The sequence below is a fragment of the Aptenodytes patagonicus genome, chromosome 3, assembly GCF_965638725.1.
Source record: "Aptenodytes patagonicus chromosome 3, bAptPat1.pri.cur, whole genome shotgun sequence".
Lineage (NCBI taxonomy): Eukaryota > Metazoa > Chordata > Aves > Sphenisciformes > Spheniscidae > Aptenodytes > Aptenodytes patagonicus.
Genome location: NC_134951.1, coordinates 130929694 through 130946692, shown reverse-complemented (window position 1 = coordinate 130946692; position 16999 = coordinate 130929694). Strand labels below are relative to the sequence as shown.

The 16999-nt window shown below is 52.1% G+C and overlaps 2 protein-coding genes across 2 annotated transcripts in view; one reads left to right on the top strand and one right to left on the bottom strand.

Moving 5' to 3' along the window:
- Positions 1-2295: 2295 nt before the first annotated feature.
- Positions 2296-12221, top strand: LOC143158808 (uncharacterized). Its single transcript, XM_076335244.1, has 8 exons — positions 2296-2338; positions 2676-2891; positions 3555-3738; positions 4057-7305; positions 8062-8232; positions 8539-8711; positions 9036-9153; positions 10179-12221. Exons 2-8 carry the CDS (start codon positions 2686-2688, stop codon positions 10437-10439), a joined length of 4362 nt encoding a protein of 1453 aa, XP_076191359.1. The 5' UTR covers positions 2296-2338; positions 2676-2685; the 3' UTR covers positions 10440-12221.
- A 1412-nt stretch (positions 12222-13633) lies between these two features.
- The window catches only part of ZC3H6 (zinc finger CCCH-type containing 6), a 29474-nt gene continuing 26108 nt past the window's right edge, over positions 13634-16999 (bottom strand). Inside the window, exon 12 of the mRNA XM_076335243.1 lies at positions 13634-16492. Coding sequence (XP_076191358.1) covers positions 14991-16492 — 1502 coding nt within the window. The 3' untranslated portion in view covers positions 13634-14990. The remainder of the gene's footprint in view (positions 16493-16999) is intronic.

Genomic DNA, 16999 nt, shown 5'->3' with positions numbered 1-16999 from the left:
ACGATCCACATTGCAAGATGCGTGTTGCACGGTTCAGGCTGCGCGGCGCACAATCCATGTTGCAAGATGCGTGTTCCACGTTGCACGATTCACGCTGCGATCCACATTGCAAGACGCATGTTGCACGGTTCAGGCTGCGCGGTGCACAATCCGCATTGCAAGATGCGTGTTGCACGTTGCAGGGTTCAGGCTGCGCGGTGCACAATCCGCATTGCAAGATGCGTGTTGCACGTTGCAGGGTTCAGGCTGCGCGGTGCACAATCCGCATTGCAAGATGCATGTTGCGCGTTGCAGGGTTCAGGCTGCACGTCGCGCGCCACCCCAGCTTCCCAACCCCGAAGGGGAGGAAGGCAGGCACACCTGGCGGGGTTTTCCCTCCGGCTCTCCAAGCGTTTTGGAAGTGGCGGGATCGGCTTGCGACCCCCGTTTCGCGCGCCGTGGTAAGGCGGCATGAAGGCCTGGAAACTCTCAGGATTCTTTTGCAGCTTCTTTAAAAGCAAGCATCCTGACGCCTGCGCGTGCAGCTGGAGTCAATCAGCTTTTGCACCTTCACAACAAGGGGGGGAGAGTGCAAGAGGGTGAAACTTGTGCAGCTGCGCCGCCCCGGAGACGTCTGTCACCCTCAGAATTACAAAAATCATTTCTAAAGGTAGATTCGTTCGCGACCCTCCTGAAAACGTACGTACCCCTCGGGAAATCGGCCATCGCTGGGATGGGAGTGCTTAAAATACGAGGACATCGGAGCCGGATCCAGCTCCAGCACTTCATTAGACAGAGGTCCGTGAGCAGCACGCGTTGCGAAGGGACAGATCTCAGTCAGGATCAATCCTTACCACGCCACAGCCAAAGCACTTACCCGCTCCCCCACTAGCTGCGCGTACAGAGTATGCCGGAAAGAGGAAAAAGTGAATTTATCCCAACCTGAAGGTCTCTTTTTTTTTTTTTTTTTTGCAGCTCCGATTCTGCTTTTATTTACGTTACTCTCTGAGCTTCCACGGAATCACGGCAATACAGGAGGCAGAGCTGAAGCTCAGGCTCCTGGGAGAAGGGTCGTCGTTGCCGGTGGACATTCTGCATTAGGTGAAAGGGTACAGAAGAAATCAGAACAGGCAGAAAACGTGCCCGTTTTCTCTCTCGCATGCGTTTGTGTCCTACCCCCCCCCCCCCCCCCCCGATTATCTGCGCACACAGACGAGTCCCTCCCTTCAGCAGTTCAGCGCAGGGCTTACGGACCTCACGCGGACCGAAGGCATGGGAGAAAAGGAGAAGGTGGAAATCACTCTTTTTTTTTTTTTCTTTCCACCCCGTAAAGCTGCACCAGCCTCGCTTCTTAACCAAAGGCCGAACGGCCGAGGCCCTGCGAGGGACGCTCGTTAGCAAAGGCCGAAGCGGGAGCCTGGGCCTCGGGCAGGCCTGGCGCGAGGAGGGACCCCCGCCCCCGCTCCGGGTGTCCCCAGTACTCCCGCACAGCCGCTTGTTTCCTCAGGTTTTTAGGGCCGTGGCGGCGCGTCCCCGCGCACGCGGCCCCCCTCGGCCCCTACGAAGCCAGGCGCGATGGCGGGCGGGAGGCAGGGCGCGCGCCCGCTGGTGCAGCGCCAGGATCAAGGGGGCTGGAAGGGCCAGAACCAAGCCGTGCAGGCAGCCGGCCCCTAGATTAGGCAGATTAGTGGCCCAGGGCTGGGGGGGGGGGGGGGGGGGGTTCAAGGCCAAGGCCACCGCCGAGGCCCAGCCCTCCTGCACCCAACGCCGGACTACAGCTCCCAGCGTGCCCCGCGGCCGGGCGCCCCGCAATGCTGCCGCCGCTGCCGCCGCCGCCCTGCGCCCGACCGTCCTCCGCGTCTCCATGGAGATGCTGGCGCATCCCCCCCCCCCCGTCCAGGGCCCTCGGGCACCCTGCGGACCTCCGGCAATCCCCCAGGGCTGGGGCAGCCCCCAGGCCCCCGGAAACGTCCCCGGCCTCGGAAGAGCATGAGGGGAGCAGGAGGGAGGCCCACGGGGGTGCCAGCCGCCAGCCCCCCCACTACCCCCCAAGGCCCTCTGCCCCGCAGGCGCCGGCCCGCCGCCTTTGCCTTTCACCTTGTCCACGACAGGAGCCGAGTTACGGTAATCAAGGTGTAATTAATCCCCCCCCCCGCCTCCCCGCCGTGGGTCCGTATCCCTGCCCAGGAGCTGTTTGCAGGCGCAAAGGCCCGCGGCGGCGTGGGCACCCCCGTGGTCCCCCCGCTGACAGCCGGTCGCTAGGAGGTAACCTCACCGTCACCGTCACGGGGTCTCGCCGCTGGCAACAGCCCGCGACCCCGTCCCCCAGCACTCGTCCGCAGGACCGTCCGGCGCCCGGGTAAGGAAATACCTGGGCTCACGTAAGGATGGGAGCCGCGTGGATGCAAACTCGGGACCGTAGGATGGGTCCGGGGCATCCCCGAGGCACGGCCGGTGCCTCGGCGCCGAGCAAAGCCAGACTGCAGAGCCGGGGGTCCGCACCGGGGAGAGGCTGGGCAAAAAGCCGGGGGGAAACGCAGGTTGCTGACCTCGTTGCAGGGCTGGGAGAAACTAAACCCAGTAGCATTTCCAAAGCCAGAAGCTGCCATCCAAATCCAAGGTCGCCAGTAAAACTGGTAACGGCTACAGATTGCAAAGGATCCCGAATAGCCCCAGGTTTTGTTTCCCTTCCCCAGGCAGGACGCAATGGAGCCTTTTTCTCTCTATGACCTCGGGCTCCTAACAGAAAACAAAGGTGTTCAAAGGATCCTCTGCCCCATGGCTGCGCAGCTCTGCCATCTAATCCTCGCCCTGGAACGGGAAGATGGGATCTGTCAGGCCTTTCCCAATTTAGGGGAGAATGCTGAAGAATTAGCCAAAGCCACGGAAGAACTCGCTTCTGTTGCAAGAAGGTAAGTTTGCTGGGTGTCTCCCGGGCAGATTTGGGGGCTGGGAAGGAGGAGGAAGGGATGGCAAAGAAACTGGCAGGGAGCCTGCCTCTCCCGCCTGGTGCTCCCTGCCTGCGCCCCGCTGGAAAGGTGGGAACGTGACGAGGAAGGGACGGGGAACGTGAGGAGGAAGGGACGGGGAACGTGACGAGGAAGGGACGGGGAACGTGAAGGGGGGAAATAGGACTAGGAAGGGAAAAGGAGAGGTGGGACAAAGCAGGGATATGTGCTTGGAAGGGACGTGACAAAGTAAGCAAAACCTCAACAAGCAACGTTTAAGCTAAACACATCTTAAAATAGTAGTGGGGCAAGTTGACCGAATGCTTCAGTGAACTGGAGCCCAAACCCACAGATCGGGCGCTGGCCGCTGGGTTATTCTGCTGTTACAGCTAGGACCTGGTAGGTAGACAGACAGTAGACACCCTATCTTAAAGTGAATTGCAGCCACTGCAAAAGGTTCTGAAACAGCGTGCGAATACAGCTAAAATCAGTTCAAGCCCAGTTAAGGTCTGGCGTGGCTAACTGTTGCGATAAAGCCCGAGACCGGCGCGGCATCCTTGCTGCTACCCACCGAGGCTGGTACTCAACAGGATGGCGAAGAGCTGAGCCCAGCGGCTTCCGTTGCAGGTTGGCTGAGGAGTCCGGCGACGAGGTGTTCAAGGAGGAGACGCGTCCTGCGGCCGAGTCCCTCGTCCTGGCAGGGAGGTGCGTGCTGCTGGCAGCCTGCAAGCTCCAGGTACAGCCGAAGAACCCCAGCCACAGGGAGGAGCTGGCTGCGTCGGCAAAGAGGGTCTTAACAGAGACAGCGAAGGTAATGGCGGAGGGGGACGGTGCCGGAGTGAGGAGGGGAGGAGGTCAGGCTGGGACGCAGCGGTGGGTAAGGGTGCAGCTGTAGGAGGGACAAGAGCTGCCCCCCTACCAGGACAGGGGCTGGGGTTTGGGGGAAGCTCTAGCTGGAGCAACGGCTGTTTCTTCACCATGTGCTCACTAGGGCAGGTCTGCTGAGCAAAACGCGCCTCTTCTCTTCCCTGCAGGTGTCATCTTGGCTGCACAAGGGATGAAATCGCGAACAGGGATTCCTGAGCTTTAGCCACTCTGACCAGTTTTTCTGCCCTTTTTTTCTGGTTAGATCCTTCAGATCGAAGATGCCGCTGGGGCGAGGAGGATAATTCAGGCTGCCAGCTGGCTTTTGGAGTGCCTGAGCGTGCTGCGGGATGCAGGGGACACGCCAGGACTGCTGGCTGCTTTCCGGGCCTTTTCCGAGGCCTCGCTTCTGCTGAGCCACCTGACAGCAAAGCGCCTCGAGGAACTCGGAGATTGTCCTCGACAGAAGAGCTTGGCCCAAACTTCGCAGCTCCTTCAGAAGTGCATTCCTTTGCTCCATGCAGCCAAGCACAGCCATCTTAAACACTCATGGGATTGGCAAGTCAACTTCTCTAAAGACTATGCTTTCCAGCTGACGGAGAGGACCATCAAAGAGCTCACTTCCCTGCTCATCGACAGTACGGGCAGCAAGGAGCCACGGGACGGAAACGGGACCTTCTCCCAGCACCTGAGCAGGCTGCTGGCTCTCCTTTCTTGCCCAGACCCAGCGCACCTCTCCGACAGCGAGTTCAGTGCTCACGTGGAAGCGGTCATTTTCTACTGCATGCTTCTAGCAGACTCGTCCAGGCCAGATCTGAAGCAGGACCTGGTAAAACATTGCTGGGCTCTGCTACGGCTGAGGAAGAGCATCTGCAGCCATGTAAGCCAGCAGGAGGGATGGCCAGGGCAAAGCTGGGGAGAAAGCCTGGAGAAGGAATGTCACGCCATGAGAGAGGAGGTGGAGACTCTCGACCAGGCAGTGCTCACAGCTACTCTGTGCCGAATCCTCGACACCTTCTTTGAGGGTAAGGAGCCCCTGAGGCGTTTAGTTGAAGATGCCCTTAGCCTTGCTGGTACAGGGTGTTTTCCAGCAGGACAAGGAGGATTTTTAAAGAAGCTTCAGCCCCTCGCTGCCACCTTCTTCACACACGCCCAGCAGATGCTCAGCGTGGCAGACTTTGTTCTGGCCAGGTGCACCAAAACCCAAACCGCTAGAGAAATCGGAGAGTGGGTGGAGTATTTGAAGAGACTCCTTGCCAGTCTCCCTCCACTGCTCACAGAAATGAGCAGAAATACGGCCCAGATGAGCGCTGCTGAGCAACTGCAGTCCTTGTACCACACGTGGGCTGGAACAACGGAAAGCCTCTTGCGGTGTTTTGAGGAGACGGTCGGCATGCGTGAATTCCTTAAGCTCTCCGTCCAGGAAATGGCCAAGCACAGGGAACGGTGTGAAAAGGCCCTGGAAAGTCAGGACCCTGAGAGGCTCTCTTGGCATGCAACTCGCCTCACCAGTTGGGCTCGGTGGGTGGTTGAAGCTACCACCAGGTACGTGGACAGAGCCACAGACCCCATTTTCAGGAACGGCTTGCTGGTTTGGGTCGAGCAACTGGCCAACTCCGTTCTTGAGCTGAAAGCGGTCGCAGCCCTTTGCCCAGAGAGACTCTCCTGCCTCCAAACTAGGGATGTCTTTTCAAAGGCAGCAAGCTGCCTGATGGATACTGCTCACCATGTCCAAGACGGGCTGGATGGGTCCAACCACCCAGATATCCTCAGCCCGCTCCGGGCACAAGTGCGAAGCACTGATGCTGCAAAGGCACCTGAACTCAGCCTGTCGCACGCTGGGCTAAAAACCATTACTGATGAGGCTGCATTGCAAGAAGACACCTTAAGTCGCCCGTCTCCACGAGCAGGTAACTTACACCTGGGTGTTGTTCCAAGGAAAGGAGATACGCACCCTGTCATTACGGCTCTCCTAGCAGCAACAAGAGCCCATGATATGGCAGCTGTCAACGCTGCTTGCTCCGCCTTGCTTGAACTCTCCAACGGCTGTATCGATGCGGCAAAGGAAGCGCTGCCCTTTGCTGAGTCTCCCCAGACGGAGACGCTGGGGCAGTACCAGAAGATTGTGTTACTGACACCGTGTGTTGTTAGCCTGGCCAGGGAAACAGCCCCAGGGCAGCTTTGTCGTCCGGGCGGACTTCTCCAAATGGCACTCACGCTCTCCGAAAGGATCTGTGAGACCAAAGAGTGCCTGGCAGCCGTGGCAGGCTTTTGGTATAGTCTGTCTCAGCAAGTATTTGGCTTTATCTTGTCTGCTGACTTTCCGAGAGGCAAACAGGCTTTGGACGAGACCATGATGGGTTTAGCAGGAGCAGTTCAGTTCGCAGGAGACATTGCAAGCGTAGCCTGTAGTAAGGGAAATCCCATTTCCCCCGATGTCTGGGAGAGCTTTCTACAGGTCCAAGCCAAGTTTTCGCGTGCTCAGATGAACACCAAAGTGTTACTTGAGAAAGCAGCATCCTTCCAGGGCTCCTGCAGGGTGGGAGAGGCCAGCCTGGAGCTGCACTGTGTCCAGTGGGCCGTCAGCATGCACGTCCTGCTGGGTGCTGTGGATCGGTTCATAGGCAGGGACGTCCTGTTCCTGAGGGAGCTGAGGAGCGCCGTGAAGAACAAGCTTTGCTCGCGGAGCCTCTTGGCTGCTGTGTCCGAGAACTCCCTGAGGCTGCAGGAGGCCGCCCGGCTCTCTTACTTGTCCTGCCCTGAAGACCGTGGTCGCAGTGAAATCCTAGCGCTCAGGGAGGAGATAAAGGTGCTAATGGAAGCACTGCTGGATGCCTCCAATACCCTCTCGGTCTCCCCACTGTCTACTGCGAGCTCGTACATTCGCTTTGAGCTCCTGCAGAGAGACTTGGCCCTCAAGACCAAGGCGTTATTGCTCCACCTGGAGAAGGTCAATACCGAACACCTGCGGGTCATCCAAGACGTCGTTGGACCAGCCCTGTCCCCCCTCTCTCAAGAGGAGAGGGAGAGGAGCAAACAGGCCTTTGAAGAGAAGGCAAGTCGGCTAATGGCTAATGTTCAGTGGGTCAAAACCACCCTCCAAGACGTTCTGGAGGCCAGTGCTCAACTGCAGTCGCAGGCGAACCTGCTCTCTGTCGCAGACCACCTCCTGGTCCTCACGTCTGACGCAGTGGGCAGCGCCAACCAGCTCTTCCAGAGCCGCCAGGACAAAGGGCATCTCCGCCTAGACAGTATCGTCTGGTACTGGTCAGCAACGGCGCACTACCTCGTCACGCAGCTTCGGGCTGTCCAGGGCATCAGCGGACACGTCCTGCAGCTCATCAGACAACGCTTGCAGAACGCAGGGGACCAGCGCCCTCCAAGACAACACAGCAGCGCAGCCAATCTCTTCCCAGCCCGAGAGCTTGATGCTCTGAGCCACAGCAAGTCAGCAGAAACTTGCCCAAGCAGGAGCGGACGAGCAAGTGGAGCTGCCAGGGAGGCAGGCGAAATGGTACAGTAGCTTTTCCCCCCCCCCATCAGCACTTACTGCAGGGTGATGGTCAGGGCTGTCAGTCAGTCCTGTTACCCGCACCGTGGAGCATTAAGATACGTCACGCTGGCAGGGACCTCTGGAGGTCAGTAGTCCAACCCCCCCCGGCCACCCTCAAAGTTAGATCAGGTTGCTGGCTGCCCTGATCCAGAACTCAGCTGAGTTCTGGATATCTGATCTGACGGACACTCTTGCATAAATAAACCCATCTCCAAAACGCTGTTTCTGAGGAGCAGAGGGCCGTACTGCTCTCCCTCCCCTGAAACACTACCCGTCTCTGCTCAGCTCCTCGCCTCCCCACAAGCACCCTTTGGGAGTACCAGCAACTCCACTTCCACAACAACCGCTGTCAGTTGTCAGGAGCTGGCAAAGGCTTCAGCAACATGATCCAGATCACTCAGCGGAGTGGTTTAGAGCACTCAATCATACTTCTCAACCGCGGGCACTGTCAGCTCACATGACAGCTACCACCCATTTAGAGAGAGCTCCAGGGGACGATGGCACGGGGCATTTGGATTTGATAGTCCCACTGGGGGTGAAGGCAGGGGAGAGAAGGGCTGGTTGGGAAGGCAGAGCAGACCCAGAGAGGTGGCAGGCAGCTCTCCCGTCTCCTTTACTCACCAAAAACTGCTTCGGAAACACACAGGTGGAGACTTCTCAGCATCGGTGCGTCTGCACGCTCCAGACTTCAAATCTGTTCAGTTCTTGTCTCAACAGCACCAGAACGGTCCTCCCAGCATCTCCCTTGCCAGCGGCCCTGCGAAGCATGAGAGAGAAGACAGTGACACATGGCAGGATGGTCCCAGCAAGATGTCCCAGGTCACCAAGGACATGGCAACAAGGATGCTTCACATGACTCAGTTCCTGAGGAAGAAGGGCCCCATCATGGTATGGAGTGTTTCACCCCCTCCGCCCCAGCGCATTTTTTCCTCGAGAGCGCGGTCAAAGCCAGTGACGGGGCTGCCCAGCGCCTGCTGAAACCCCTGCATTACCCCGCTCTTGTAAGAGCGGCACCGGCTGCACTTGCCCAAAGCACTAGAAATTACTTCCTCCTGATTAGATGTGACCTTAGCATCCAATCCTTGCCTTGCCTCAGAATATATCTGGGCTTCCTGGACCCTCCCCTGTCTTGCAGGAAAAGTGGTCTTTTTTCTCATTCTCTCCTCAAACGCATTTATTTCTATTTTTTTTTAGAGCAAGGACCAGCTTGTCGCCTGTGCGAGGCAAATCGCTTCCGACGGGCAGGTGTTCGTTAAATTTGGCCGCATCGTTGCGAAGCACTGCCTCGACAAGAGATGCTCCGCAGAGCTGCTGTGCGCCGCAGAGCAGACCCACACCATCAGCAGCCAGCTCGGCATCGTGGCCAGGTGAGTTGCCGGGGTCAAGGACCATCTCTCCCAAGGCTGGTGGCCCGCTTCTCAAAGAGATGTGCGGCGGTGGTCTCCAGAGGTCCTTGCTGGATCAGGGTGTAGCCCTTAGAGTTCAGTTACAATTCAGGGGGCTCCCTCTCCTCTTCCTGTTGCTGTAAACAGCCCTGTCCTCCCCTGGTTTGCCTGCCTCTATGGAAACCTGCTCTGACAGTGCAGGGGACAATCTTCTGGTTTTGGAGTAACTGACAAGAGTTCTGGCCACACAGGGGAGGCACGCTGTCTGATGCTCTTCCAGTAAAATCCTTCAAAATGTCTTTTAAGGGTAAAAGCCGTCACTGCAGAGAGCAAGTCCTCTTCTGAGCTGCTCGTGAGCAACGCGCAGAACCTAATTCAAGCGGTTTTGCATGTTCTGAAGGCAGCCGAGGCAGCATGTATCAAAGTAAGTTAACGCTGATGGCATCAAATAGGTTTTGCAAGGCGAGTCCACGCTGTGGGGAGCTCCTCCAGTCAAGCCTGGTTATGGGAGGTGGGACCTCTGGCAGCTCCAGCGGCGGGGAAAAAGATTCTTACTGTGATGTTTTTATTTTATGCCTTTCTGTCTCGTTTCCAAAGCCTGCTACACGTCTTTCCAGGCACTGCTGGAAAGACTGTCACTGTCACTGCTACCAACGCTGAAGTCATCTTTAGCTGGTCCGTTTCCCATTTCATTTTTGGATAGGAGAGCAGCAGCATCTCGTTGGAGGCCTTTATCTGGAAATAGTCCACGTCAGTCTGAGCCTTTATGTTGTCTCAAGATGAGCTTTGATCAAAACTCCCAAGAGCTTCCCTTGCAGCTGCCAACAATGGCTGATTGATCCAACTGCAAATAGTTTGTGAGAGCAGACTTTTTCTGAAAGCACTCAGAAAACAAGTGCAAATACAACCAGACTCTCCACTGATGCAGCTGTTCATCGTGTGCCTTAGCCTGCTACATAATCCCGCAACTTTTGCTGAGCTCCCGCACATCTTTTTGAAAGAGAGACAGTTTTGATTAGAATTCTATTTGATGGAGAATCAGCCATAAGCGTGGAAAAGCTCCTCCTGCCGTTAATTGCCTGTACTGTTAAAAACATACTATATATGTCCATTTTTTACTTTGCTGATGTCAGCCTGAAGTAACCAGCCTTCTTTTATCTTGATTGTCCAGATTACAAAGTCCTTTATATGACCTGGCTTTTTCCCCCTTTGGAAATTTCCCTGCTTATCAATAAACTAACTACACTGCATTCCCTTTATCTCTCTGTAAGCAGGTTTTTAAGCACTTTTAAGCATTTTAAGCATTTTTTTTTTTTAAGCATAAACAGGTAGAGATGCCACATTGGTCACGCACACATCAATACATTCAGACTTTCGTATCACTTAAGATATTTTAAATGAGTTCACGTACCACAATGTATTAAAGCATGCAAATATTTTGTCTAATAGGGTTTGCGACAGCCCCCGCCTGACTCTGAAGAAGAAGAAGAAGTAGCTGCTTTTTGCATGCAGTGGAGAAAAAACCTGTTGTGGCACAGAGCCAAGGAGTCTTTAAACTCAGACAGGGATGAATTAGGGCTCCGCAAGACTCGGGCAAAGGCTGAACCCACCCTGACGGCTATGGTGCAAGAACAATCACCTCAGACCAAGAATACCCCCAAGCGTCCAAAACCTATTAAAGGACACACAATTATGGACGGCCACCTGTAAAAACAGGAAGGGACTTCTGCCGGAGGGGAACTGCATCGCTAACTGGCCTCAGCAGAAAGAAGGCAGCCCGTGCTGCACTCCTCCCAGCTCACATCTCTTCTGCTAGAGCTGCTCTTGCAGGAGGACCGAGAGTGCAAGGCCTGAAAAGGCTTTTGTGCGCTGGCCGCTCCTCCTGTGGCGAATTCCACCCTGCAGAGACACTGCTTCCTTTTGGCGACTGAACAAAGAGAAGAATAAAATGATGCCACACGCTAGTGTGTTTCCCAAGAGCCCTCTCGTCCAGGTGGCGCTGGAAGTTGAGTAAGAAGATGTGATACCGAGCCACGGAGGACACAGGAGTTGGGGAAGAGCTTTAAGACCCAGGCAAAGGGAAAACAGAGGGTTTCCTGTTCGGGAAAACATCATTCACTGATCTTTGTCACCTGGCACGGGAGTCACTTTGAAACCGTTACTCTTGAATCAATGGCCACCAAGTGGGGCCACACGGAAATGAAATTCTTTATTTTCTTATACTGCATGCCCCCGTCCAGCTGTGAGCCAGCTCTGGCTCTTGATGTAGTCAGTCAGGCTTTTTTTTTTTTCCTCCTTTGGCAAACACCGATACAGGGAAGACAGCATTTGATGAGCACCTCCATTGTATTCCTTCCAGTAACTGCCAGTTCTTCTGTGTTCTGCAGCACCCAAGATGTGAGCAGAAGGATGTAGGAACGCATTTGGAACAGCACCAGCAAATCTGGCTGGAGGGAAGGATCAGGGGGTTCCGTAAATGATTGAATTGCTCATCTGCTGCGCAAGAAAGCCTCAAGCTGGGAGGTTTCTCAGGCCCTGATCTTTAGCACACTACCAAACTTTTTTGCAATCATCGGCTTTTTAGCAACCATCACCTTTTCTTCTAGGGGTAGCAATCCTAAACACTGCACAGGAAGGGCAGCCAGAGAGATATAATCCTGCCGAAGAGCCAGCGCACTGGGTAGAGCTCATACGCAAAATACAAATTCAGAGGGTAACATGCACTACAAAAGCTGGAGGAAAGAAGAACTGAATGAGAAGGAAGACTAAGGGATGGGATCACTGCCTTTTGAAATGCAAAACAGGAGCGAATTAAGTATTCTCTACTTTGCAAGAATACATTGATTTACTTTGCAATATGAAGGATTCATGTTAGAGTCTTTTCATCATGGTAGAAAAACACTAAAACAGGCTACCTAGGGAGACCTGTCCGAGTATTTTTATCCCTCCGAGTATTTTTATCACGGGGCAGCAAACACCAGGTAGTGATCTAGCAACGCTCAGTCTTTCTGAAGCGCAGAGAGCAGACAAGATCAGAGACAAACATTTTACTCTCTCACATCTCCAGGGCTAGCAGGAGCGGGGAGCATTTTGTCTTACCTGCTGCCCCCGACTCAGGAGATCCTGCAGCCTGCAGAGAAATGAGACTTTTCTCCCCAAATCCCTCTCAGCCCCAGGACTCTCTTTTACCCAGAGTAAAACACTCAACGCTGAGGATCACCCACCTCACAGCTACAGGCTTCCAGAGTATCCAGGACCAACGATACCGGCTGCTCCCGCCTCCGCTCTCCACACCCGTGCTTCACAGCCTCAGGGGCGTGCGTTGCAAGCGTCCGAGGGAAAGGCTGCTCCGTGCCAGCATACTGCCGTGCGGAAGAGACGGAAACCAGCCTCCCCTGCGAAAGACACAATCAATCCGCACAGCAGATCAGACTCGACTTGCTCGGTGGCTGCAGCCCATTCCAGCCCACCTCGGCGCGGCGGGACTGTCCCCACCTGCCCCCTCTGACCCCCCCAGCACCTTCCCCCTATCAGATAGTTTAGTACTTGCGCTGTAGCGGTGAACCTCCTCGTTTCGAGAGGGCGCAGTAGCAGCGGGCACACCAGAGCGAGCGTAGACTCGGGGAAGAGATCTGCAACGAACAAACCAGCGAGCGCAGGCGGACGGAGGAGCCAAGCAGCAGCAGCCCGCAGACCCTCGCGCCGTAGCTGGGGAGGCCCACAGCGACCTGCTGGCTGGGCACGGCTGGATCTGGGAAGGAGGAAGGAAGGAGGCAGTTACACATGGAGACAACAGGCTGCAAGGACCGGCTGCCCCCTTTCAGATTACATTTCCTCTTTACTTCGTCCCCTTCTTTTCCAATATAAAGAACTGTATTAAAGGTACTGAGATGGCAGTGGATCTCCAAGCTTAGAAACCAGCACGCTGCGTCCCCCTACCGGAACGCACCCAATCTTGATCTGCAGCTCCAAAATGGGTCCACAACCAGACCGATGGCAAAACACCCGAGATCCTTCAATTATCTCAATTGTAAAGCATGTCATTTTGCTCTTGGTATCAAAGCTTCTCCTTTGACTCTTATTTTTCCCTGTACTGTCAAAAAACCACAGAGAATCCATTTCATAGAATCATAGAATCATTAAGGTTGGAAGAGACCTCTAAGATCATCGAGTCCAACCGTCAACCCAACACCACCGTGCCCACTAAACCATTTGAGTGATGGCATCATCACCACCCGAGAAGAAGTTGCAACTTCAGGTTAGAGCCGCGCATCCTACAAGTACTTTCCACGTCTCAACGTGAAACCACGCATCTGGCTTCAATACTGTCACTTTCTCCTCTTTGTTCCCCTATCGACCCATGTGCTATTTCCAAACTATTTCTGCGTTTCCCTGCTGTCCAATTCCACTGGCTTGGTTTTTTGACGACATTCTTGAACAGCCAAACTTGTCACCAGATGAAGGAGCAATAAGAATTAATTATGTAGGACTAATAGATTACTCCAAAATAACAACCAAAGTTTCATGTCCGTTACCTAGTTTTCGACTATTTTGAGTGAGCACGATTCAAAATATCGTAAAATTAGTACAATTTATACTCTGGGAAATTAGGAAGGCAAACTGAAACCATTGCTGCCTTCAGCGGTCTCCTCTGCACACGTAGAAATCAGCAGCTTCCCTCTGTCCGTCCAAGCTCTGCTCATCAACGCAAGACACGTGCAATTCTTGCCTGGATTACTGTTTGTCTCACAGACACAAGAAACCAAAACCTCTGAATTTGTGATAAACATCGTACCGTCCCAGTCGCAAGCATTACTTGGGCCAACAAACAGAAACAAAGAGGAAAAGGTCCACCAAGGAAGAGACTTAATGCAAAGAAACATTCCAAGTGGGCGGGAACCAGATGGCAATTGAGCAGACGGCAAATTTTTATTGTAAATGTAGCTAGCTAGGTATGACTACATTTCCTCTATATAAAAAGCAACCCAAAAGGCAAAACAAGAGAGGCTTTGAGGACAGTTGTGCTCTCGGCATGCAACATCTTCAGAAATTAAAGAACATGCACGACATTTCTCACAGCGATGCTGGTAAGTGTAGCAAGAGAACAATGACGACTCTCTCCGAATCAGCAGTCTGAACTTGGAACCACGCAGCAAGCTAACTCCATTTGGATTCGGCACAAGGTCAGTTTAAAAACCCGCTACCATCTGACCGTAAAGCGGTGTAGCGACTGTACCAAAACCGGGTTTAGCCACCTTCATCCTGCCGACACCCCCGCCGCTCTTTCCCCAGCGCTGCACTAGCTGCCAACAGGTCAACATCACAGTCGTTACCAGACTTTAACTGTACCCTTTTTAATTTTTTTGTTAAAAATGTCATAAAGACACCATGAATACAAGTACTGCAGTTACATCAATACAAAAAAAGCAATACAAATTAAGCAGCTGAATACAAAAATACATTGAAATACATGAACACCACAACGTAACTTATAGCACTAATCAGAGTTGTGTATGCGTGAAAAAATTAAATAAAAACCTTTTTTGTATTAGACAACTTAGGTATTCTCCACTTTTAACAGTAACTTTCTTCTAGTTATGTACTTCACAATTTCTTCTATATACAGCATAGAATAAAATACTTTTAAAAGATATGACATTTTTAATCCTCAATATGCGATATAGGTCTCTTTTACACTAAGAATATTGACTGCATGAATAAAAACTGTCAATGTCTTACATCAACTGATCTGAAAAGGAGGATCAACGTTTTCCTTTTAAATCTTTTACGTAGGTTTTAAATCAGTTAGTAGGTTTGGCTTGATGCGTCAGACAATCCTTGTCAAACAGTGTCTCTCACAGTAATGTACATAATATTGCTTGTATCTATACAATCATACAAATGTGGCAATCATATCTAAATGTTGTTTATGAAAGAGACAGCTCACACATATACAGGTCTTCGGACTTTCTTAATGACTTATTTACAATGAAAGTGCTTTTATCAGCTCTAACACGATACATGGAGTTTTTTCTACATGTCAATTATTAGTCTCCCTGAAATTGGAAAAGTATTATATAGAAAATACCACAGCTTTGCAAACACTATAGCATACTGTATAACTGCATGTGGTTCTGAGATTAGCAGCTGAAAAGTGTTGATAATTATAATTTAAAAATAAATAAAGCAAAGAGGTAAACCAGTTACAAAACAGCAGAAAACTGCAATATTCACAACAGTAAAAAGACTTAAAATCAATTGCTAACAAAACGGTGAAGCAGTTGGATCGAAAGTCTTGAAAACATCTTTTAACGACTTATCATCTGATTCCCCATTCGGATCACTATCCTGTGTTTGTGTTACCTGTCCAGGCTGTCTAACCTGCCTTGGGTCGCTGTACTGCGGTCTGATTAATCCCGATAAAGCTTGGATAGGAAGATTATGCACCGCAGGTGCGGCGCTGGAGTGTTTAGCCTGAGATTTACTGGTGCTATTTGCTTTATCTGAAGCAGCTTCTGCTGATCCTTCTGTGGTTTTTTCCACGTTCGAGGCGGCCTTCTGCAGCGATGTATCTTCTGAGAGACTGGGTTCATTTTTACCAGAATTTTTCAAAATACTTTTTTTCTGGTTCTCTCCGTTCTCTCCTGAACTAGCTGGAGCTGTGTCCAATGATGAGCTGTGATCTCTCGGATCATACAAACTAATACCGCTCAGTATCGAGCCTGGAGTTCCCAGCCTGACACCGCTCGATGATAATTTGGGTGCGTACGGAGGCAGAGCATCTGGGTCGGGTTTAGCAGTTGCAGCTTCCGAGGGCTGCGATGAGCCGGCAGCAGATCTGGCGAGGCGGGGGTCAAACTTCGGAGGGTGTGAATCCTTTGCGACTCCATGATGCGTATCTGCACTCGACAGTCTGTGGAGTCTGGGATCGACGTTTTTTTGTAAGCGAGGATCTCCTAATTTGCTTGAGCTACTGGCATGCGAATCTGCGGACGGATCCAAATAGCCGCTCCTGCCCGTTAAGTTGTTTTTTGCCTTTGCAGCTAGCCGCGGGTCAGCTGGCATGGCATTTGGATGGGGATCGCTTTTCAAATTCCGCAGTTTATTAAGTCTCTGGTCAGCAATGAGCGGAGGAAGAGGTAAGTTGATTGAAGAGACGGGGTCAGGCTTAGGCAAAGGTATTGGGAGCAAGTCTTCGGGTGCCCATACAATATGCTTAGCAAAGTTCGGTTTCATCAGGGTAACATCCATTTTAATGTGGCTGAACTGCCTAAGCTGAGATCGGGGATCCCTTAACGTTACGCCAGGCAAAGGTTCCAACGGTATCAGAAAAGCTCGTTCTCTCAGTTCTCTTTCTGAGTCCTCTTCATCATCATCCATCCCTTTTTGCTTGACTTTAACTCCAGTGTGCGCGTGGTGTAAATCTAGCTTTGCTCCCCCAAGGGACGAGCTGGCATGACCACCCTCACTGACCTTGTGCATCCTGGGGTCTCGTACAAGCCGTGGGTCCAAGGACGCGGATTCTGAAGGCTTTCTGGGGTTGGACCTTGGAGAGGCCCGAAGCCTCGGGTCAGCAGCCTGAGGCCCTGCGCCTTTTTCTTTTGCCAGCCTCGGATCAGTAGGAATACCAAGCATGTGCTGCTCTGTGGAATGTTGTTGCCGATTCCTAAAATTTTCGCTTTGTTTCTTTAAGGTTTTTAGTATTGATTTAACACTGCTCCCCTCTTCCTCTTCACTACTGGAATACCAGTTGACATTGTCATCTTAAAAAAAAAAAAAAAAAGATTATTCGAGCAAACGATCACCAGGCAATACAAGACATTTACTCATAAAAGGGTAACTTCTCAGTAAAATCAAACTGAAAAGACCTGATATTAAATCATCGCTCCCTGTATTGTAAGAACCGTAATCTAAAATGACAAAAATTAATTTCAATGAAGAATTGACATAACAAAAAAACTGTAGCTAGTTGAGATACTCCCATGCATTCTGTCTACAAATCTGTCAATACTAACCTGGGAAAATAACCTGCTTTCAAACAATTATTTCTACCAGTACTAGTAAAAAAAACATTTAAAATCTGAGTCTTGATGAAAATGACCTTCATTGTGGGACGGTAGAATGAAAAGTAAAATGGCACCTCACCGTAGTCTTAAAAACAGATAAATTACAAATGTGGAATTCACTGCCTTATTACAATCCGAATCACAAGGTTTTGGGGAGAGGTCAAGATTCAGGAAGGGAAAAAATAAGAGTATTTCATTTTAAAG